The following is a 23,823-nucleotide window of genomic DNA, read 5'->3' as shown; positions in this document are numbered from 1 at the left end:
CTTTCTCAAAATACCTTATTATACTGTACTTACTCTTCTTACAATGATTTAAGATGATAAAATGCCTCCCTAATGAGATTAAGTGAGGTACATGAGGTAAGCCCTATGACATAAAGTTGGGCTACTACTGATCTTCTGACTACATGTCAGAAGAAGGATCATCTGCTTTTGGACCATGGTTGACCCCAGGTAACTAGAACCATGGAAAGTGACCCATGGGTAAAGGGGACTATTGTATATTCCAGGCATTATGATAACTTTTATATTTTTATTTTATTAAATCCCCAAAACAGACCTATAAGGTCGATAATCTTTTATCAGCCTAACAAATGAGCCTTTAACTAAGTCTTAGAGAGTTGGTCACACACCTGATAAATGGTGGAGCCAGATTTGCACTGAGATTATTTTCACAGCAATATCTGCCTTCTATACTCCGAGACTTTTCTTTCTGTTCTTTCCTAAGCCTAGAAACTCTTCAGTCTCTCTTTGTGATCAACTCGTATCCTACTTCTTCTATGAGACATCCCAAATTGGTCCAGCTTGTGCTGCCCCTTCTCTGAACCTTAATATTACCTATTATCCTTATGTTGTATTGCTATTTACTTTTTCATGTTGACCTAATTCCTGGAGGTCAAGAAACTTATCTGACGTTTCATTTTATTCCTCTTAGATACACACTCTTACCCCGCCAGACTCAGCACATAATAGGCCCCCAATAACTATGATCATAACCACATATACTGGATTTAGCCCTTCAATACATAAAGTAATACACATACCATATCACCTATTATAATTATACTAACATATGTAAACCATTTTGATTAAGTCATATAATTAAAGCTAAAATAACACTATAAATTACTATAAATTTGAATGTTCCCTTTTCATGTTTCATGTCTGGCCCTATGGAAACTAAAATGAGGTTGTAAAGAGGGAAAGAAAGATGATTCCTACTATAAAGCATCATCTAGTAAATCTTCTCTATATATCAAATTACATATCCAAATGATTAAGGAAAATGTTTACTCATAAAAAATTTACTTATAAATTTTTTACATTTCTACTAATAATATTTTGCATTTTAATTTACATGTTGCAAATCAGAAACAATTCTCACATACTGAAGAGATAGAACATATTTAAAACAATTGTAATATATTGTGATACTATTCATCTTGCACCATAATGCTAATAACAGAAAATAACTTCTTAAGCAATAAAATGAAAATTAGTTTTTCTTTGTAGAAGATAGGAGAAAGTTAATATTCGAGGATACAAATAAAATTATATACTGCTAACACTGATTTCAGTAATTTTACATGATAAATGAACACAGAAATGAGTAATGTTTGATAAAGTTTAGACAATAAATCATGATGAAACAAAATAAAAATATTTTTAGAAAACTCATTGGAATCAGAAAGTTCTGATTATAAAATAGAAACTAAAAAATATAAGGGCTTCATAAATAAAGAACTATCAAATGCCTTGAAATCTTTTTAATACAGATCAATACAAATCAATTTAGCTATCTTAAAAAATAATAAAAGTTCTGATTTGTTTTTGAGGCCTGGATTAATATCTTTATAATTTCTGATATATTTATATATCAGGCTGATCTTTGCCCCTTGATAATTAACATTAAAAATTACTGTGAAATGCTTTGCTTCTAGCATTTTCTTTTTATAGTGAAGTATATTTTATAATCGCAAATATTTCTCAGTGATATTAATCCTCACTTCTATCATACATGTCCACAATAACATATTATGTTATTTCAGAACCTTAGTTTAAGAGGAAAAGAAGGAAAAAAAGAAAAGCAAACTTACTTTCACATTCCAAGTCACCACATTTTTTAAAATCTGCCAGCAGTTTTGTGCCTTCCAGACACTTTGCCAAAGAAATTACCAAAAGGAGGGTTCTGTAAACTCCAAGCTCCGCCATGCTAAAACAAGCAGGAATCGCAAAAAAGGTTTAAGCCAATTGTTTAGGCCGTAGCTATGCCAGCCAAAACAAGAGATACCCCACTCTCTCTACTAAATTTAAGAGAAAAATGTTTTTTAAAATCCCTTGAAAATTACATTTTCAACTGGTGTTTAGGCTTAACTTGAGGGACAAACGCTCTCTGTTCGCAATCTGCAGAGTCAGGTATCCAGATAATACATAAGGGTTTAATAATTAACAGAGATTTTTAGTTGGACTCATGGCTTATAAAGGTGAACCATGTAAAACTGTCTCACTTAAAGGTACCTTGCATTCAACAGAACGGTTCTTAAACAGGCCTCCACAAAAGGGTAGCTCATCTCTTTATGCTAAAGTCTTCAGGTAGATCAGTCAATAAATACAAACTGAGTATTTGCTGCGTGCTTTGGATCCCAGGGTCCTGGAATCAAGTTCTGCATTGGGCTCCTTGCTCAGTGGGGTGCCGTCTTTTCCCTCTCCCTGCAGCTCCCCCTGCTTGTGCTCTCTCTCTCACACACAAATAAATAAATAAAATATAAATAAATAAATAAATAAATAAATAAATAAATAAATAAATAAATAAATAAAATTGTGTGACTATTTCTGTCAGTGGAGAGAGATATCAGAAACAATCCTCCCCCATACGGTGAGAGCGTATAGTATGATTCTAAGTTGCGTTCACTTTCTTCTTTGTACTTTTCTATTCTATTTGCCTTTTTTAAAAATCAGAGACATATCAAAAAGAAATAAGCAAAAAGATAAAACCAGGGGCATATCTTATTGTAAAATAATAATTAAAGCTATGAAAATCAGTTATTTGGATGTTATTGCTGCTTAAAAAGGATCAAAGCCCTATATTGGGACTTCCTGAGTAAAACACTAGATCTCAGTAGATTTGGACCACAGTTGTCCTATTTCAACCTTGACAAGGTATTTTTCTAACTCCTTTGCTGTACCTCTTCCCTATATTTGGGCAGGCTGCGGTGTGCACGGCGAGCAGAATACACCAGCTGTATGACACCACACTCCCCTCTAGTGCCTGACATAAACAAAGCAAATATCCAGCACCTGAGCAAGGGGCAGTGAAGGACTTTTGCTTTCAAGATCCTAAAAAACAAAACAAACAAAAAACAGTGTGTTTATATTAACAGTGTGTTTTTTGCTTGTTTTACAAAAACATTAGTAAGAATCCCCCTTTCTCAGATCAAAGATTTTTACATCTTTAGAAAGAATCTGATAGAGGATGAATTTGAGGATCATTTGGCTGGCAATCGGAACACTGTAGAGCTGTACACGTGCACACTCAAGAAGCTTTAGCTTAGGGGCGCCTGGGTGGTGCAGTTGTTAAGCGTCTGCCTTCGGCTCAGGGCATGATCCCGGCGTTATGGGATCGAGCCCCACATCAGGCTCCTCCACTATGAGCCTGCTTCTTCCTCTCCCACTCCCCCTGCCTGTGTTCCCTCTCTCCCTGGCTGTCTCTATCTCTGTCAAATAAATAAATAAAATCTTAAAAAAAAATTTTTTTATTAAAAAAAGCTTTAGCTTACTTTCTTAAATACTTTTACAAGTCTATAAAGTACATTGTCAAAGACATTTAAAGGATTAACTCTTCAGCTTCAAACTTTGCAGCACAATTATTTGCATAATTTATAATATCAAATCAAGAATATTTAATAATTAATATTATTTTTCCTTCTTTGTAGTCAATATTAAAGACATTACAGTTACATTCTCAACTAATTAATTGAATTTGGGGGTTTTTTTAAGATTTTTTTTTTAAAGCAATCTCTATACCCAGCATGGGTCTCAAACTCACAACCCCAAGATCAAGACTCACAAGTTCTACCAACTGAGCCAGCCAGGTGCCCCAATTTTGTTTTAAGTTAAGTACCCAGATAAATTTAAATTTGGCTATTGATTGGTCTTAAGGAAAGTTGAGTCAAGAGAAACAGGAGAGGGCACCTGGGTGGCTCAGTCAGTTAAGCATCTGCCTTTGACTCAAGTCATGACCCAGGGGCTGGGATCAAGTCCCGCATTGGTCTCCCTGCTCAGCGGGGAGTCTGCTTCTCCCTCTGCCTTTCCCCCACCCCCAACTTGTGTGATCGCTCTTTCTCTCTCGCTCTCTCTCTCACAAAAATAAATAAGATCTAAATTAAATGAAAAAAAAAAAAAAAAAAGAAAATCAGGAGAAAAATTTTTGCCTAAGATACCAGCCTGGAGATTTTCTTCTACTAGAAATGTTCCCACTTTCTTGTTACTTAATGCACTCAGATTATTTCACTTTATTTTCAGATCATCACTTAAATATAATTTAACAAGATATCTGAAATGTGGTAGCATAATGTTAACCTTCTCTAATAGACCCAGGTGAAGAAGTGGTACGTGAAAGAGGTAAGAGCATTTGGTTTAAGGAAACCAAAACATCCATTTTTACTATGAAGACAGTCCTATTAAGCTAGCTAGATATTATCTGATTGCTGATGCATTTTGCAGTCAAGTATTGTGTCAATATTAAAATATACTGTTCCTGAGGAAGATTTCATGGTAACACTCAGTCAGGAATACTGATTTGGAAGAACTATGGCATTCTTCAGAAACCATACAGGAAGTAAGAGTACTTACTGCATAAAGCTAAAGAATGAATCATCAAAGCCACACATACTCAATATCTTAGAGAGAATATCACAGAGCAATTCTTTCCGTGACAATATGAAGACATAATCATGAATGCTGTACTTCTACTGCTTGATGGTGTTATTTCTGATACTATATAGTACCATCTGGTTTCTTAGTACGTCAGATTTCCTTTTTTTTTTTAAGATTATTTATTTATTTATTTGACAGAGAGAGACAGCCAGTGAGAGAGGGAACACAAGCAGGGGGAGGGGGAGAGAAAGAAGCAGGCTCCTAGCGGAGAAGCCTAATGTGGGGCTCGATCCCAGAACACCGGGATCACGCCCTGAGCCAAAGGCAGACGCTTAACGACTGCGCCACCCAGGCACCCCGGTACATCAGATTTCCTAAAGTGGGAACATATTTCTTTCAACTAGCTGTCTGTTACTCTGGAAATTTATAAGATAGAGAAATTTGATTAGAAGTACATGGGATAAGCTGAACTAATTAAGCTGGGGTGATTTTTACTAAGGAGAGGTACTGGAACGAAGCTTTTGAAAACAGTTCCCATGGTAGACAGCGAGAGATAAGGCCCAAGAAAGATTAAGATTCAAACGGGTGTGGAAGATATAGAGATGGTCCCCCATACTCCCTCTTCAAGGTAAGACCTTCTGTTCAGCTGCAGAGAGTACAGGTAGCAGGTAACCTCTGGCAGACAGCCCTTCCTATGTGATCTAGTGGATAAATGACAAGACAGTACAAAGGTGGGGTCATTTGAGCCTTATGTGGAACACTGACAGGCATTCCTCACTCCAAAGCTCCCTACTGGGTTGGCTGAAGCTTCGGAGAGCCTGCACTGCAGTTTGACTTTGCCTTTTGCCTAATCCTGTTTTCTCCCCCTTCTTTTCATTAGTGGTGATCCCTTGAACCCCAAAATCTTCTCATCACCTACTTCTAGAGGACCCAACCTCAGACACTAGTGATCCAAAGACACAAAACAGGGAGATGGCAGCACATGCACATTTGGGGCCATTGATCTGTGCTTGTCGCTCCATGGTTCCTTTTACCTTTGTTGCTTTTGTGTTGCTGAAGGCCATGTTTTAATTCTGCCCACATTTTCTTCCTCTGCCTGTATTAGAGTTCTAACAGGAAACAGTGAGTGTTCCATTTTGAGGGATGGCACTACTCTGTGATTGAGGAAATTATAGGGAAGGATCCGGGAAACCAGTAAGGGATGTAATGTCCCTAGGCATGAAGGGACAATGAGCACTACCTGGAGAGAACTATAGGAGAGGCCTGCCCAACAGAAACTGAGTCAGGAAAACCTCACTCTTCTACTTTCTGAACTCCCAATGGTAATTTGCATTGACCAAACCCAGCCAGATGCCAGAGAATAAGGGAACCGCTTTGGAGTAGGCTTAAAGGTCTGTGTTCCAGGGACACAGAGCACAGTGGCCAAAAGTGAGGAATGGATTGGGAGGAGAAAAAAGAGAATATCCCATACATGACCATTATTCCTTTACTACATGTTTTTGAATAATAGTACAGGACATCCCCGACATCCAAGATGATACGTGTGAGATATTTGCTGATCAGGGGATTGAATTGATTAGTCTCATCTATGCAAAGGAAAGGTGTTTAATGTTTGTTGAGCACCAACTGTGTACCAGTGAGATTAATATTTCACATACAAATTCATCCTTCAGTGTAGATATTACTTATTGAATGCCCAGAGTGTGTCAGACACTCTTCTAGGGATTGGAGATATAGGAGTGAACAGGACAAAGTCCTTGCTCTCATGGACCTTGCATGCTAATGAAGCAACACAGACAAGAACAAGCAAACAAATAAATGAACAAGATAACTGCAGGTAGTGATAAGTTATTATGGAGAAAAGTGTCTACTTAGATAAAGTTGTCAGGGAAGTCATCTCTGGAGAGTGACGTTTGACTTCACATAGGGGAATAGGAAAGCAGAACATTCTGTGCAGAGGGAAGAATTCAGGAGGAGGTCATACTTCATTGTCTGAAGCTTGATTACCAAAGACTTAAAGAAAAAAATGAAGGAGCCATATCAGATGCATTCCAGTATGTAAGATGGAAAGGTGGAAAATAAGTTGGCATGTACAGTCAAGAAACAGAAAGGCAAGTGGAGAGTGGTAGGAGATGAGGTAGGAGACATAGGCAGTCCAATCATGCAGGGACTTTGGGCTGTAGAAATAAATGTAAGTTTTATCCTAAGTGCAATGGGAGGCCAAAGGAGATTTTAAGGAAGAGAATAACATTATTTGTGTTTTTATCATATAATTTCACTGTTTTTGCTTTGCTAAAACTTCTACTTATTCTTCTTAGGTTAAATCACTTAATAAATAGATGACTCAATAACTTTATTGAATGAATGAAAATTATATGCATGAATGAATAAATGAATTGATTTACTTTCAAGATGCCTCGTGACTAAATGAAATTTTATCTTCAGCTGTGCTGCTCAATTGCTCTCTTTCTCTCGTTTCAAAAAGAAAGTCAGGTAATCTTTCTGATTAAATTTTCTTTTAAAAATTTGACAAAAGGAATTGGATCTCATATATATCTTTGTCATCGCATTGGTATTAGTGGTAGCAGTGTTAATACCCAGCAAGTAAAATTTTTGCTTTGGATTCCCAAACACTGTAGGTAATGTTTGACAGGTTGCTATATGAATAAGTTAAGGAGCAATAATACAGACGTATTTAGTATTCCAATTAATTTCTAGTCATCAATAGCTTAATGTCTTTTAAGAACTATCAATATGGGTCAATTTTATATACTCTTATGCCATCCCTTCCAAAATCATCCTCCTTCACTATCTGCTGCCATTCTGTCCCCATTTATGTACCTTTCCTTCTTGCCTATTTTGGTGTCCATGTCCCTAAGTACCTCATGCCCACAAGCACAAAAATATCAGTAACTTAATGTTTATACCTCCCCACAAATAACTAAATTTTTAAAAAAACATATAGAATAAAATTTCTGCATGGAAATGGATAAGTTCTTTTCGATTATTTATTTTATCCACTTCTTTCAATCATGTAAAGAGTAATGAATCTACTACTACCATTCTCCTTGTTTTGTTTATTTTTCTCTCCTTTTCTTCCAAGTTCCCTGGGACATAGAAAAAAATGCCCCTCTGTGAAGGGACTCATACTAGGATCTGGTAAAATACTTAGCTTCTTGGAGCTTCAAAGTCTTTGCTCATAAAATGAGAGACTTGTGCCAAAGGACTTCCTCCACAAGTCCTTCCAGCTCAGGTATCACATGATTCTCTGAACTATCACTGACTACTGCAATCAGAACATCAAATTGGACTTGGTGAAACTTGTTAATGGGACTGCACTTAATTTCTAAAACTTGATGACCACAGATTAAAAACAAATAAATGAGGTATATGGATGCATCCCACTATGTTAGATAGAAGGGATTCAGATGTGAAAATACAATTAAACAGTAACATACAATATAATGTGCATTCATTCTTTTCTTTAACAATAGCTTTTGAGTGTCTGCTATGTACCAGATACTGTGTGAGGCATGTGGAACACATGGGGGAATAAAGCAGACAATGTCCTTGCTCCCATGGAGATTATAATCTACAGGAGAAGACAAACAAGACAACTCAGTTCTAGAATATAAAGGGAGACATTCAGGATTTGTGATTAGGGACTGGTGATTAATTTGTTGTGAAGTACGGGAGAAGGAAATGTCAAAGATGACTCTGTTTCCTAGTTGGACAACTGAGAGAGAATGTGGTGGCGCCATTTACTGAGACTGGAGCACAGGAGGGAGCAGGTTGGGAAGGGAGGCGGAGGAAGATCATGAGTTTGGTTTAGGACGTGTTAAGTAAATGAAAGTAAAGCAACGCAGATTATTTCCGGAAAAAATTAAAATTTGATAGTTTTGAGAAATTATTCATAAGCCTGTTTTCAAAAGGCTTACTTAGGGGTGCCTGGGTGGCTCAGTCAGTTAAGTGTCTGCGTTCAGCTCAGGTCATGATCTCAGGGTCTTGGGATCGGGCTCCCTGCTCAGTGGAGAGCCTGCTTCTCCGTCTCCCTCTGCTCCTCTGCCTGCTTATGCTCTCTCTCTCTCAAATAAATAAATACAATCTTTAAAAAAAAAAAAAAGGCTTACTTATTTTGAAACAATTTTAGACCTTCAGAAAAGTTGTAAATACAGAGTTCCTGTATACTATGGACCCAGGCTCCCCCAATGTTAACACCTTATATAGCCTTATATAACCATAGTACAATGATCAAACATAATAAATTAACATTAGTACAATATATTAACTAAACTACAGACTTCATTATGATTTCCCTACTTCTCCAACTAATGTCCTTTTTCTGTTCTAAGATCAAATCCAGGTTACTACATTGTATTCAATTGTCATTTCCCCTCAATCTTCTAGGATAATCTCCTGTGACAGTCCCTTATTCTTTCCTTGCTTTTCGTGCATTGATACTTTTTATTTAATGTCTCTCAATTTGGATTTATCTGATGCCTTCTCATAATTACACTGAAGTTGTAGTTTGTGGGAAGAATCTCAGAGTGGTGTACCCTTCTCATCACAGCCTATCAGCGGGTATACATGATATCAATATGTCTAATTACTGGTACTATTAATCTTGATTACTTGGTTAAGTTTCGCCAGGTGTCTCCAATGTAAAGTAACTGTTTTTCCTCTTCCGTATTCTGTTCATTTGACAGGAGTTACTAAGTACAGCCCACTTTCAAGAGAGGGGACTCTAATTCCATCTCTTGGAGGGAGGACTATCAAAGAACTCAACAGGAAGTTGTCCAACAGAAAGAAAACTGGCTCATTATCTATATTTACTTATTTGTTTAACCCTAGCATACATGTAAAATAGATTCAAAATTGATAACCCAGACCCCGTGATAAACAAATTTACCAATCAGACTTAGATGTTTATGTATAACACTTTTTGCCTTTAGCCTTACAGTAGCTAATCAAAACACTTTTTTACAAAGCTATTCAGGTCAGCTTCTTTCCTCCCCATCCCCTTCAGTGCAGTATGTCATTCATGTGTAATACAGCTAGATTTATTTGCCGTAGCCTACATTTCATCTTGGGTTCCCTTGCCATTCAAGTTGATTTTTTTCAAGGATTGTATTTATTTGTGAGAGAGAGGGGGAGACCGAGTGGGGAGGGAGGGGCAGACAGAGAGGGAGAAGCAGACTCCCCACTGAGCAGGGAGCCTGATGTGGGACTTGATCCCAGGACCCTGGGATCATGACCTGAGCCGAAGGCAGACACTTAACCGACTAGGCCACCGAGGCACCCTCAAGTTGATTTTTTTTTAATTTGCATACAGTAAAATTAACTGTAGCAGAGAGTTCTATGGGTTTTGACAAACGCATAGTCACGTATCCACTACCACTATACCATACAGAACAGTTCAAAGTCATTTTAAAGTTAACATTTAAGCCAAAAACTTATTTTATCTGAATTATGTGGAGAATTTTTAATTTTGCCAATTCTCTTCATGAGGTTGGTTAATTCTTTAGCAGAATAGAAAGATACTTAATATATAAGATTACTGAAAGCAAAATAAATATATCTTTTGATTGCTGGAAGACAAAATTCCAGGAAAGGTTACCTTTGCGCCTTTCTACGGGTCAAAGTTGAGGGTGCTTAAACAAATAAATGTACCTTTTGTGACTTTTTTCATTAGATAAATCACAAGGATTAGGTAAATCACACAAATATGACACTGAGTGTGCAAAAAGAAATGCAAAATAAAAATCATTTAGAACACTCATCAAATTGAATGAAAAACAATTTGGAAGTATAATAACTAGTTTTTAAGATATTGTTTCTCAAATAAATAATTTCCATAACCCATTCTTGTCCCAATACACTACCAGGCAATGTTGTCTCCTTTTACATAACTGTCCCCCAAATAAGCTTTACTCCTAATGAAGTGGTGGCAGAGGTGGCAGTGAGAAAGGAAGAGAGAAATAACTGGAAGGTTAGGAAGGGTGCAATGGATCCAGCAGGCTTGTCCTAGTTCAAGCATGCATGTTTTTTCTTCTCCTAAGCCTGTATCTACACGGTGACAATGACTCACGACACACAAGCCTACTGTTTGTTTTAAAAAACAACAAAAGTATACAATCCGACTAACCTCAGGAAAATGCATATGGTACCATTTTAATTCAGCAAACTATTAACAATGCACTGTTAATGATGAAGACATTAAGAAATCATTTGAGAAGGTGTTTTCCAAGGCTTTGTCCACAAACCAGAATTAATCCACTAAATTCATTCTATTTATACTACTAAATATACCCAGACTTTTAGACTCAGGAATAACTATGACTTGAGCTCACCATTGCTTCACAGAAGGCAATCATATAACAAAGGTCCCAAACATCTTGTATTATTATCACCTTAGGGGTTTATTTTACATTTCTTCAGGACACAATATTTTTAAACAATATCATTTATGATGTATTTGAGTCTCCATTTCTCATTACAACAAGATTTCACACAACGACCATCTTAAATATATGTTTTCTCCACCAAAAAGTATTTTACTTGACATCAAATCAATAAGATTTTTACTGACTTACAAAGTTTCTGTAGGGTAAGTTTGCTAGTTGAGATCCCAGAAAATGTGGCATGATGTCAGCCTGGCCAGTGAGTCTAAGCTGACAACTTATGATTTTTTTCCCTGGGTCATGTGGGACTACGTTTTGTTTATTTCTTTGTCTCCCACAATGTGATGAAAGAGATTTTGGGAATTTATATTCACAAGCCACACTATTTTAGAAGTTTCTGGAATTATCTGAATATTGTTATCATTATTGTTGATTTAGGAATGACAAATTCCCTTTCTAGTTATAAATTTTTCTCAAAGATTTATTTATTTATTTTAGAGAGAGTGTGTGTGTAAGGTGGAGGAAGGGCAGAGGGAGAGAAAGAGAAATCAAGCCGACTGCTCGAAGATCATGACCAGAGCCAAAATCAAGAGACCAACACTTAACCTAACTAACTGAGCCACTCAGGCGCCCCTCTAGTTATAAATTTTTAAAGCATGTTAACTATGTCCTTGCTCACTTCAACAAAGCAGATCTTTTTTTTTTAATTTAAATTTTTGAAGATTTTATTCATTTATTTGACACAGAGAGAGAGAGAGAGAAGGAGCACAAGTAGGCAAAGTGGCAGGCAGAGGAAGAGGGAGAAGCAGGCTCCCCACTGAGCAGGGAGCCGGATGCGGGGCTCAATCTCAGCACCCTGGGATCATGACCTGGGACAAAGGCAGACGCCTAACCAACTGAGCCACCCAGGCACCCCAACACTGCAGATCTTGTTATCACTCAAGCAAATTCCAAAAAAGGTCTCCACTATTGTATTAACTTTACTGTTCTCAACAACTTTTTTTTTCTTTCTTTCTTTCTTTTTTTCTTTTTCTTTCTTTCCTTCCTTCCTTCCTTCCTTTTTTTTTTTCACAAGTTACCCTCTGGACTAAGCAGTATTCTCTAACTGAAGGGACATCGGATATCAACTTAGTAAACCTCATTAACAATGAGAGTAAGTGAGTAATTGTGAGGATTTGGAACATATTATGAGATCCCAGAAAATAATTGCCAATGCTTTTCAAGTAGCATGTTTCTTGGGGGCACCTGGGTGACTCAGTCAATAAAGCAGGATCATGGGATCCAGACCTCCCTCACCCTGGGTGCCCAACAGGGAGTCTGCTTGAAGATTCTCTCCGTCTCCCCCTCCCCCATTTATGCTCGCTCTCTCTCTCTCTCTCAAAAGTACATAAATCTTTTTAAAAAGTAGCATGTTTGGGGCTCCTGGGTGGCACAGCGGTTAAGCGTCTGCCTTCGGCTCAGGGCGTGATCCCAGCGATCTGGGATCGAGTCCCACATCGGGCTCTTCTGCTATGAGCCTGCTTCTTCCTCTCCCACTCCCCCGCTTGTGTTCCCTCTCTCGCTGGCTGTCTCTATCTCTGTCAAATAAATAAAATCTTTAAAAAATAAAATAAAATAAAATAAAAAAATAAAAAGTACCATGTTTCTTAAACTTATATTAAAATGAGTTTTTATTTCTTGGCACATATGTAAACTGGTGGCAAAAAGAACCATCTTGGAAGTAATCTTAGGGGCAAGAGAGATTTGGTTGGGATTTAAATATCCTGCAAATAACCACAGAAGTAAAAATTCACATTACAACCACTGTATACTACGACTAAGCCTCACTCTGTTATAACAAACTTTTTTTAAGATTTTTGTTTATTTATTTGAGAGAGAGAAAGCACACAAAGGGAGAGGGAGAAGCAGACTCCCTGCTGAGCAGAGAGCACCAGGAGGGGTGATCCCAGATCCCAGGACCCTGGGATCATGACCTGAGCTGAAGTTAGACACTTAACCAACTGAGCCACCCAGGCACTCCTCCTTTACTTTTTAAAAACTAATTAGAAATGTAATTAATGAAGATGAATGTTGACATTATTTGATGCAGTGCTTTATTTATTTATTTAAGATTTTATATATTTACTTGAGAGAGCCAGAGAGCACAAGCAGGGGGAGCGGCAGAGGGAGAGCGAGAGGCAGACTCCCCACAGAGCAGGGAGCCAGACGTGGGTTTCTCTCCCAGGACCATGGGATCATGACCTGAGCTGAAGTCAGACATTTAACCAACTGAGCCACCCAGGCACCCATCTGTTATACTTCTAATATGTTTTCAAGATTTCATATCTATGCCATCTTAAATATATCATTCCCAAAGGCCTCAGTGCAGACATTTTGCATCTTTCAGCATTAAAGTCTCCCTTGTGATTAGTCCTCTTGAACTTTAAAGCACGTGCATTATTAGAAACAACAGCACGAGAGACAATGACGTTGTCACTAGTATAGCTGTAAGGTGTATGATTCAGTGACTCAGCTGGACAGGACAAAGTACAGAGATATCCTCCTGAACTCTTGGGAAAGTAATCACTCTACAAATGTCTTCTGTTTATCATTCTTCATGGTCTTTTCTTCCTCCTCTTGTGCTCACCCCATTTCCCCCTTCGAAAAAGTACAACTTCGGCTTTGTCAAGTGCTGCTATCCTTGACATCAATCTAGGATTCTAAATCAAATGTCATCTCCCACCATAGTTGGGTAATAAAAATATAGAAAAGGGGTTTTGTGGGGCACCTGGGTGGCTCAGTCAGTTAGGCATCCCACTCTTAGTTTCAGCTCAGGTCAAGATCTCATGGGTCCTGAGATGGAGCCCCAGCTCTGGCTCCCAGCTCAGCCGGGAGGGAGTCCTCTTGAAGATTTTCTCCCTCTGCCGCCCCCCTCCCCCGCCCTGTGCATGCACGCTCTCTCTCTCAAAGAAATAGATCTTAAAAAAAAAAAAAAAAAGGAAAAGGGTTTTCATGTGTTCATAAAGCATTTTTAAAAGAACAGCCTCATTGGCTTGTTACGAGTATAAATACTATATAAACTTTCAAACCTTCAGTAAATAATGTAGGTTTTGATCTATAATTAAAATTCCTATCCCCTTTCCGAAGAGCTGACAAGAGGGCGGAAGCAGAGCAGAAGAACAACACCTTCTGCAAGTTGACCTACAGCGCAGTCCTCGACCAGCTGCTGGACAGTCCTAGGAGGTTGATGCCGCTGTACAGCGCCCAGAAGCAGCAGAGGCTGAACCCGGGTTTGTGGAGGAAGCCACACGCACTGCTGGAGCGCCTGCGGAAGGCCAAGAAGGAAGCTCCTCCCTATCGCATAGCCCAGGGTGGTTAAGAAGCACCTGCGGGACACGATCATCATGCCCAAGATGGTGGGCAGCATGGTGGGTGTCTACAACGGCAAGGTCTTCCGCCGGATGGAAATCAAGCCCGAGATGATTGGACACACCTGGGCACGTTCTCCATCACCTAGAACCCTGCAAAGCACTGAGCTCCAGCATCCGGGCCACCCACTCTTCCTGCTTCTTCCCTCTCAAGTAGCCTATTCGGCCAATAATGGACACACTTCTCTTTAAAATAATATTGAAATGAAATAAAATTCCTATGGATTACAAAATAAATATGTAAAACAATAACATCAAATAAACCAAAAGGGTAGAGGAGCTTTGCCTTTATTCTCTGAGCTGCCAAAATATCTAGAAATACTTCAACAATGTGGCTACCCAGAAGAATCTAGGAACAGAAGAAGTACTTTTTATTTGGGGAAATACTAAAACCCTGAAATCCTGAATAGAAACAAGAGAAGTGCCACCTGTATTGTCTTTGTTTGAAATTTATAAGTACCCATCTTCCGGTAGATCACTAAACTGTAACTTCACAAAATTATAACAAAATTTGTCATGCTCTTCTGATATGACTTTATGAATTGTCACATCAGCCTCCAAGGACACGTGGAGCATTTCCACATTTGTGCATTAGTTATATTTCAAGCGCTGTTCACCAGCTGGCTCATGGGCATAAGTACTTTGCAAATTATGTATAGTTGGAAATCAACTTAGCCGTGTGATTTCCAGAATTAACTCCCAAAAAGTCAATATTAAATAGAACTATATTAGTTAGTGTAAGCTAAGATATGACATGGTAACAAATAAACCACCAAAATCTCTTTGACTTAAAAAAGCAATGGCTTCTTTCTTACTCACCAAGTCAGTCATGCAACTTCACTTGGTGGCTTTCTTCCACGTGGAGCCTCAGGGATCCAGAAGCCTTCCATTTCATGATTTTGCCATCTTGAACATATGGTCTCTGAGATTTAATATAGAAGGGATAGAGAACGTGTGAATGATAATGCATGGGCTTTTATGGCCAGGCCTGGAAGTATATCTCCTTTGCCCACTACAACTGGACAGTACCTAATCACATGGTTACAAGCTAACTCCAAGGAAAGCTAAGATATGTGCACCCGGGAGGAAGAAATACTTGATGTTTAGATAGTGTCTAGCTAGCTAGTTTCTACCACAAGAAACCCTGTAGTATGGTTTTGTGCAAACATTTATTGTTAGTCCTAAACTAGGACTATACCAGATGCGTAATGTTTATCTCTGCTTCTGTAATTTCAGCAATAATATGACTTCTTTAAACGAGCACTAAAATGTGATTTTGTTCAAATAGGTAAGTACTGAACAACTGTGAGTATGAGGTCATGTTCCCTGACAATATGTAGAATGAGACTGTTCTTTCTTACCTGATGATGCTGAATCATATGCTTTAACTCAGTGGAGTAGAGATGAGACTGATAATTGTTTTATGAAAGCTAAGCTGTTCAAGAGGCCTAATGACTAAATAGAAAGTCACCTCCCAGCCCCACCTTGAAAGTAACCCAAAGGAGGGCTTGAGGACAGTCCAAGACTTCTCAAAAATTATTTTTGCATTTGTCCAACACACAGAATGATCCAGACATAATGTTATAAATCAGCATTGTCCTATAGAAATGAACAGTGAGCCAAATATGTAATGTTCTAATGGCAACATTAAAGATAAAAAGAACCAGGTGAGGGGTGTCTGAGTGGCTCAGTTGGTTAAGCGTCTGCCTTCCACTGGGTCATGATCTTGGACTCCTCTGCCTGCTGCTCCCCCTCTTGTGCTCTCTCTCTCTCTCTCTCTCTCTCTCTCGAATAAAGAAAGAGAGAGAGCACAAGCTGGGGGAGAGGCAGAGGGGGAGAGAGAGAGAGAGAGAGAGAGAGAGGGAGAGAGAGAAGCAGGCTCCCCGCTGAGCAGGGAGCTCCATGCAGGGCTCAATCTCAGGACCCTGAGATCATGACCTGAGCTGAAGGCAGAAGCTTAACCGATCAGCCACCCACGTGCCTCAAGGGAGCATTTTTTTTTTTAAAAGATTTTATTTTTAAGTATATGGGGCTCAAACTCACAACCCCAAGACCAAAGTTTCATGCTCTACCAGAGCCAACCAGGCACTCCCCAAGGGAGCATTTTTTTACTGACCTGGCCTCCACTCTCCTTTGGCTATTTTTTTAATGTGTACTAATTTTTAATTTTTATTTTCAATTGAAAATATGAGTCAGAAGTTAAAATTCAAACCTGCAGAAACAAGAAAAATACTGAGGCAAACAACCTGAAATCATAAAGAAATTTGTGATGGATATGTACGGTGATGTTCCCTTAAGCTTTCCAGCCCAGCAAGCAAAGGGGTATCAAAAGAATGGTTAATTATCATTAGGGTTTTCCAGAGAAATAGAATCAATCAAATGGATGGAGAAACACATACACATACACACACACACACACACACACACACACACAGATTATAAAGAATTGGATGAAAAATCCCAAGATGGGCAGATGGCAAGTTGGAGATCCAAAAGAGCCAAGGGTGTAGTTCCAGTCCAAGTTTGTAGGTTTGAGATCCAGAAGACCCAGTAAGGTAAATTTTAGTCCCCAAACCAGCAAGGTCAGAACTCAAGAGCTAATGATGCAGTTCAAGTCCAAAATCTGAAAAAAACCCTGCGTCCCAGTTCAGAGCAGTCCAGCAGGAGGGGCAGCCTTTTTGTTCTATTCAGGCCATCAAATGATTGGATAAGGGCCACCCACATTAGGGAGGGCAATCTGCTCTACTCAGTCCACCAATTCAAATGTTAATCTCATGCAAAACACCCTCATAGACATACCCAGAATAATGTTTGACCAAATATCTGGGCACTTGTGACTCCGTCAACTTGACATATAAAATTAACCATCACATAATCCAAAAAGCAGAGGATGAACTTGAGTGCTTATTTAATATCCAGATTTTATTATTATGCAAACAAAAATCATTTCATTTCATTTCATTCATCACCCATCCTATTTTTTTTAGTGGTCCAAAACCCCACAAAAACAAAAAACAAAAACTTTAATAAATGTAAGTAAAAAGCGTATAAACCATCAGTTGTACAGTGTCGCTTAAAAACAAATTTTTCAGAGAAAAAAAAGCATATAAAAAAAGCACACTTCTTTCTTGATACGCATCCAAATGAGTAAAGAGAGGAAAATATCATTTATTTTGATATATTTTTTTAAAAAGCTCATCTCATATTACAAGCTCCAAATAATATTAGACCCATAAAAGATATTTTATATCAAAATTTTAAAAAATGTCAGGAGCTAACAATAAATCCCTATTTTATTGGCACAGTTAACTATTTCAGGTAACAAGTGAAAGAAATTCAGAAAGACCCTATTAATATCCCTCCAGCTGGAAGGAATGTGTGCTGAAGGCATAAGCAGACTACAAGAAGGACAAGAAATTCTTTCAGAACATATTTGGTAAGGGCAGCTCTAGAAATTTCATCTAGGAAATGGCACTCTGGTTTGAAGAAGATGGGGCATTTGTCTTGAAATTATGTTTGTAGAAGAAGCGCACTGTTTTTATTTAGATCACATGTTTATTAGGGTGGCTAGAGACTTTATAAGGAGATTAAGTCTCCTGAGACACCTCTTGGCACCCCTGCCTTAAAAACTCAAGAGAAGGCAGCCCAGAAAGATGAACCATTTGTCTGAGAAGGACTTCTCTTAAATTTTTATTATGAAAATTTTGAAATATACACAAAAGTATATGAACTCACGTATAGAAAGTTTCATGTATTCATCACTTAGCTTCAACCGTGACCAGCTTTTTGCAATCTTATATCACCTCTTTCTCCAACTCAGTTTTTTGGGTGGGCTGGATATTAAAGTAAACCCAAATGTCATGTAATCTTACCCATAAATAACTCCAGTAACAGTAACAGATAAAAACACAACTACAATAGCATCATCACATTTAACAAATTTAACCCTTAAACACACATTCCTTAACATTTTCTAACACCCAGACTGTGTATAATTTTTCCCACTTGTTGCCAAAAAAAAAAAAAAAAAGGCTTTTACAGTTGGTTTGTTTGAATAAGATTCAAAAAGATCCACATTCAGTTGATATTTATTTATCTCTTAAGTCCTTTTGAATGCATAATAGTTCCCTCTCCCTCCTCCTCTCTGAGAAAAGGCAAGGTAAATAATTCTTTTCCTTCATTCATCAATTCTCAGCATGAGTTGTTCCAGAAATCTCTAAAAGTGCCTCTTAGCATCCCTGCTTTCTGTCATGACAAGATGTCTCAAATTCATCTTGTACATTTCCTGCCCCAGACTTAGAATCAGCCATTTCTTCAAGGAGCCCTGCTTCTTTTTGTTGGCGAATAGTGTTCAGAGACTGCAGCTGGCACTGGGATGCTAACCATTATTGGACTGTCATTATTTCTATGCCCTCTTTCCAAAGCTAGGAAATAAGTGAATTTTAAAAAGAAAACTAAATCATGAATCCATATGGTTATTTCCAATTCAAATGAAATATTGTAGAGTCTTTCCTTAAATTCTTTTACTTTTAAATTCTTTGATTTATATTTTTATTTATGTTTTATATTTTTGTATTCCTTTTTATTACACTGAAAATCTTTATGTTAATGTCATTAACATAATTATTTGTTTATGCCTATAATATATACATATATATAGTGCATAAAATAGTTTCAAACAACGATACTAATATTACTACTAACAATTAGGACTACCAATTACAACTGAATATTTCATTGTGGTTCTTTTTACTTCTTAGGATATATCCACCAGGGAGGTACCTCAACTGACTGAGTTTTTCAATCATTTGAAATATTTTTTCTGCACTTATACCATCAATCTGATATACTCCATAGTTCATTTTTATCTATTTGTTTCAGATTTTTAGGGATTTTTTTTCCTTTTTGATTCAAGTTTTTTAATTATATGAACCATTCACGTGGTTCCAAAGTCAGAACTATAAAACAGGGATGCCTGGGTAGCTCAGTTGGTTAAGCGTCTGCCTGCACCTCAGGTCATGATCCCAGGATCCTGAGACCAAGTCCTACATCGGGCTCCTTGCTCAGCGGGGAGGCTGCTTCTCCCTCTGCCTGTTCTGCCTGCCGCTCCCCTTGCTTGTGCTCTTTTTCTCTTTGACAAATAAATAAAATATATTTTTTTAAACCCTCAAACAAAATGTAGTCAGAGAAGTCTTTTCAACACTCTTCGTCCCTCAAATTTACAACAAAGACTTTTTTTAAGGGTATAGAATTGGACCAAATTGTTAAGAAAGCCTGATACCAGGAGGTTCAACAGAGCATTCTTGGTAACAGGAATGGGGGAAAATTAGATATCAATGAATTAAGACTTATTATTCAAATCAGTTAAACATGTTATAGGTCCAACATATAGCAAAAAGAAATTTTCTTGGGGGTCCTGGCTGGCTCAGTCAGAGCTTGAGACTCTTGACCTTGGGGCCGTGAGTTTGAGCCCCACGTTAGGTGTAGAGATTGTTTAAATAGATAAAACTTAAAAAAAAAAAAAGAAAAGAAAAATAAAAAATAAATTAAAATTTAAATTAAAAAAAAATTTTTGTCTTCCTGATGAAGTGCCTTATCTGGTCTCTTTAACTATGATTCAGTCAACCACTGGATGGGGGAAAAGAGAGTTACATAAGTCTCCACTATAAACAAGAGGAAAGCAAAGGAGCTTCCTGCAAACTGAAAAAACTTCTCCAAATTTGCTATATACAAACAGCAACTAATTGAAAATATAATGCAAGAAAAAAATCCTATTCAAAATAGGAACTCATTCACACACACAAACCCTGGGCTTAAAGTTAATAAAAATCTGCAGAACCTATATGAAGAAAACTACAGAATTTTACTAATATACATGAAAGAATAAATGGAGAGACACACTAGTTTATGTTTAGACAGAGTCAATATTCTAAAGATGTTGATTATTCCTAAAGTATAAAGTCAATTTAATCACAATCAAAATTAATTTTTTGGCAACTTGAGAAGTAATCCTTCATTAAAGTTTTCATTAAAATATGTATTATTTGGGGAAATTTGGAGAAGTAAAATTGGGGTCATCCCTACATGTGTGCCCATAATCCCAGCTGGTCTGCCTAAGACTAGCAACAACCCTAGTTCCCTGTGCAACTCCATTTTCATCCCAACAAGAAGAAAGGAAGGATCATGAGCCAGGAGAAACTTGCCACACTGCAGGCACAAGTGTGTAGTGGGAGAAAAGGAACTGCTTGCAGAAAGTACGTGGTTCAGAGAACAGCTACAGCAAATGACAGAAAAGAAACTTTAATTCTCCTTAAAGAATATTAGGGGTAAACAATATCTCTCATATTGAAGAGATGACTACATTAACAAACCAAAGAACAGTGATGCACTTCCATAACCCTAAAGTTCAGGCATTGCTGGCAGCCAATACTTTGACCATGACAGGTCATGCGGAGACAAAACTGCTGACAGAGAGGCTACAGAGCATCTGAACCAGCTTGGGGCAGTCTGACTAGTGTAAGGAGACTGCAGAATTTCTGCCTAAACTCTGTGGGTGCAAAAGCACCACTTGCTACTGAAGAGACTGATAATAATGAAGTTCCAGATCTTGTGGATAATTTTCGTGAGCTTCCAAGAAGGCAACAGAGTGAACTGAGTCAGCTTCTGAAGAGGACAAAACTCTAAGAAGTTACTGAGAGTTGCTACTTTATATTATAACTGCTTTTCAAATTTTGATCATGGATCTGATAAAACCTATATCTGATATTTTTAAGCCCAAGTCCCCTAGACATTGCAGCTCTTTTCGGTTTTTGCTTATACACAATTCATTCTTTGCAGCTAACTAAGCTGAAGAAGCCTGGGAATAAATTTTGAAGCAAAGGTTAATGAAGTTCTGTGCCTAGTTAAAAAAAAAAAACCACCATATAATTGGGGGAGAATTTAGCACACTAGATATTAAAACCTACTATAGCTCAACAGCACTCATCATCTGGGAAATACAAATCAAAATCACGATGAGATACCACCTCACACCTGACAGAATGGCTAAAATTAACAACACAGGAAACAACAGGTGTTGGCAAAGATGCAGGGGAAAGAGAAACTCCTTGCACTGTTGGTGGGAATGCAAATGGGTGCAGCCACTCTGGGAAACAGTATGGAGGTTCCTCAAAAAGTTAAAAATAGAACTACCCTATGACCCAGTAATTGCACTACTAGGTATTTGTCCAAAGGATACAAAAATACAGATTGGAAGTGGTACATGCACCCCAATGTTTATAGCAGCATTATCAACAACAGCCAAACTACTGAACGGGCTCAAATGTCCATAGACTGATGAATGGATAAAAAACAGGTGGGAGATATATATATCTCTCTATATAGATATATATAGATACAGATATATAACATATAGATTATATATATAATGAAATATTACTCAGCTATCAAAAGAATGAAATCTTGCCATTTGCAATGATGCAGGTGGAGCTGGAGTGTATTATGCTAAACGAAATACATCAGTCAGAGAAAGACAAATACCGTATGATTTCACTCATATGTGGAATCAAACAAAAACAAAACAAAACAGGTGAACATTTGGGAGGGGGGGGAAAGAGAGAGGAAACAAACTATAAGAGACTCTTTAAAAAAAAATTATTTGACACAGAGAGAGAGCAAGCATGCACAGAAGCAGTGGGGAGCTGCAGAGGGAGAAGCAGTTTCCCTGCTGAGCTGGAAGCTGACGTGGGGCTCAATCCCAGGACCTTGGGATCATGAACTGAGCCAAAGGCAGAAACTTAACTGACTGAGCCACCCAGGTGCCCCAAGAGATCTTACTGATGGAGAACAAACTGAAGGTTGATGGAGGGAGGTGGGTGGGGGATGGGCTAGATGGGTGATGAGTGTTAAGGAGGGCACTTGTTGCCATAAGCACTGGGAATTGTATGTAAGGGATGAACTACTGAATTCTACTCCTGAAACCAATATTGTACTGTATATTAACTAATTAGAATTTAAACAAAAATTTGAAAAAAAAAAAAGCCCTACTATTATAACACAACCTTAAGTAATACGACACAGCACTCAATTGAATGGAGTTGACCGAAGAAAATATGGTAATTCGCTATATGATTACATCTCAACATAGGGAGACAGACAAAGTTATTCAATAATTATATTGGTATTCTACTAGCAACTTTTTTTTTTTTAAGTTTCTGGGGTAGAATTTAACAATTCATCAGTTGCATATAACACCCAGTGCTCATTACATCAAGTGCCTTCCTTAATGCCCATGACCCAATTATCCCCTCCCCTGACACACCTCCCCTCCAGCAACCCTATATTTGTTTCCTAGAGTTCAGCATCTCTTATGGTTTGCCTCCTTCTCTATTTTCATCTTATTTTATTTTTCCTTTCCTGACTGATGTTCATCTGTTTTGTTTCTTAAATTCCACATGCGTGAAATCATATGGTGTCTTTCTCTGACTTATTTCATTTAGCATAATACCCTCTAGTTCCATCCACATCATTGCAAATGGCAAGATTTCATGCTTTTTGATGGCTGAGTAATATTCCAGTATATGTATATACACCACCTCTTCTTTATCCATTCATCTGTCGATGGACATCTGGGCTCTTTCCATAGTTTGGCTATTGTGGACTATTGGTGCTATAAATGTTGGGGTGCAGGTACCCCTTCAGATCACTATGTGTGTATCCATTGGATACATACCTAGTAGTGCAATTGCTGGGTCGTAGGGTAGCTCATTTTTACCTTTTTGAGGAACCTCCATACTGTTTTCTAGAGTGGTTGCACCAGCTTGCATTCCCACCAATGGTGTAAGAGGGTTCCCCTTTCTCCACATCCTTGTCAACCCCTGCTGTTTTTTGAGTTGTTAATTTAGCCATTCTGACAGGTGTGAGGTGGTATCTCATTGTGGTTTTGATTTGCATATCCCTGATTAATGATGTTGAGCATCTTTTCATGTGTCTCTTGGCAACCTGTATGTTTTTGGAAAGATGTCTATTCAGGTCCTCTACCCATTTTTAAATCAGATTGTTTGGGTTTTTTGGTGTTTAATTGTATAAGTTCTTATATATTTGGATATCAACCCTTTATTGGATATATCATTTGCACACATTTTCTCCCATTCTGTAGGTTGCCTTTTAGTTTTGCTTACTTTTTCCTTTGCTGTGCAAAAGCTGTTTATTTTAAAAAGTTTTCAAAGATTTTATTTGACAGAGAGAGAGCACAGGCAGGCGGAGTGGCAGAGGGAGAGGGAGAAGCAGGCCTCCTGCTGAGCAGGGAACCCAACACAGGGCTCACTCCCAATCAAGACCTGAGCCCAAGGCAGGCACTTAACCGACAGAGCCACCCAGGCGTCTCAAAGCTTTTTATCTTGATG

General features: G+C 38.0%; 1 protein-coding gene and 1 pseudogene across 4 annotated transcripts in view; one reads left to right on the top strand and one right to left on the bottom strand.

Moving 5' to 3' along the window:
- MIA2 (MIA SH3 domain ER export factor 2) overlaps nt 1-21,022 on the bottom strand; it is a 99,891-nt gene extending 78,869 nt beyond the window's left edge. Inside the window, exons 1-2 of one of the 4 annotated variants that reach the window (XM_044389471.3) lie at nt 15,239-21,022; nt 1,833-1,948 (exon numbers count right to left, since the gene is read on the bottom strand). In XM_044389471.3, the coding sequence (XP_044245406.3) occupies nt 1,833-1,947 (115 nt within the window). In that variant the 5' untranslated portion in view covers nt 1,948; nt 15,239-21,022. Of the gene's footprint in view, nt 1-1,832; nt 2,182-15,238 lie in introns of those variants that run through there. The other 3 variants (XM_044389472.3, XM_044389473.3, XM_057306353.1) reach the window with 3 other exon arrangements.
- LOC125282989 (40S ribosomal protein S15-like) lies at nt 5,214-14,576 on the top strand (annotated as a pseudogene).
- Nucleotides 21,023-23,823: the final 2,801 nt, after the last annotated feature.

The sequence above is a fragment of the Ursus arctos genome, unplaced genomic scaffold, assembly GCF_023065955.2.
Source record: "Ursus arctos isolate Adak ecotype North America unplaced genomic scaffold, UrsArc2.0 scaffold_37, whole genome shotgun sequence".
Lineage (NCBI taxonomy): Eukaryota > Metazoa > Chordata > Mammalia > Carnivora > Ursidae > Ursus > Ursus arctos.
This window is presented reverse-complemented; position numbering and strand designations above follow the sequence as displayed.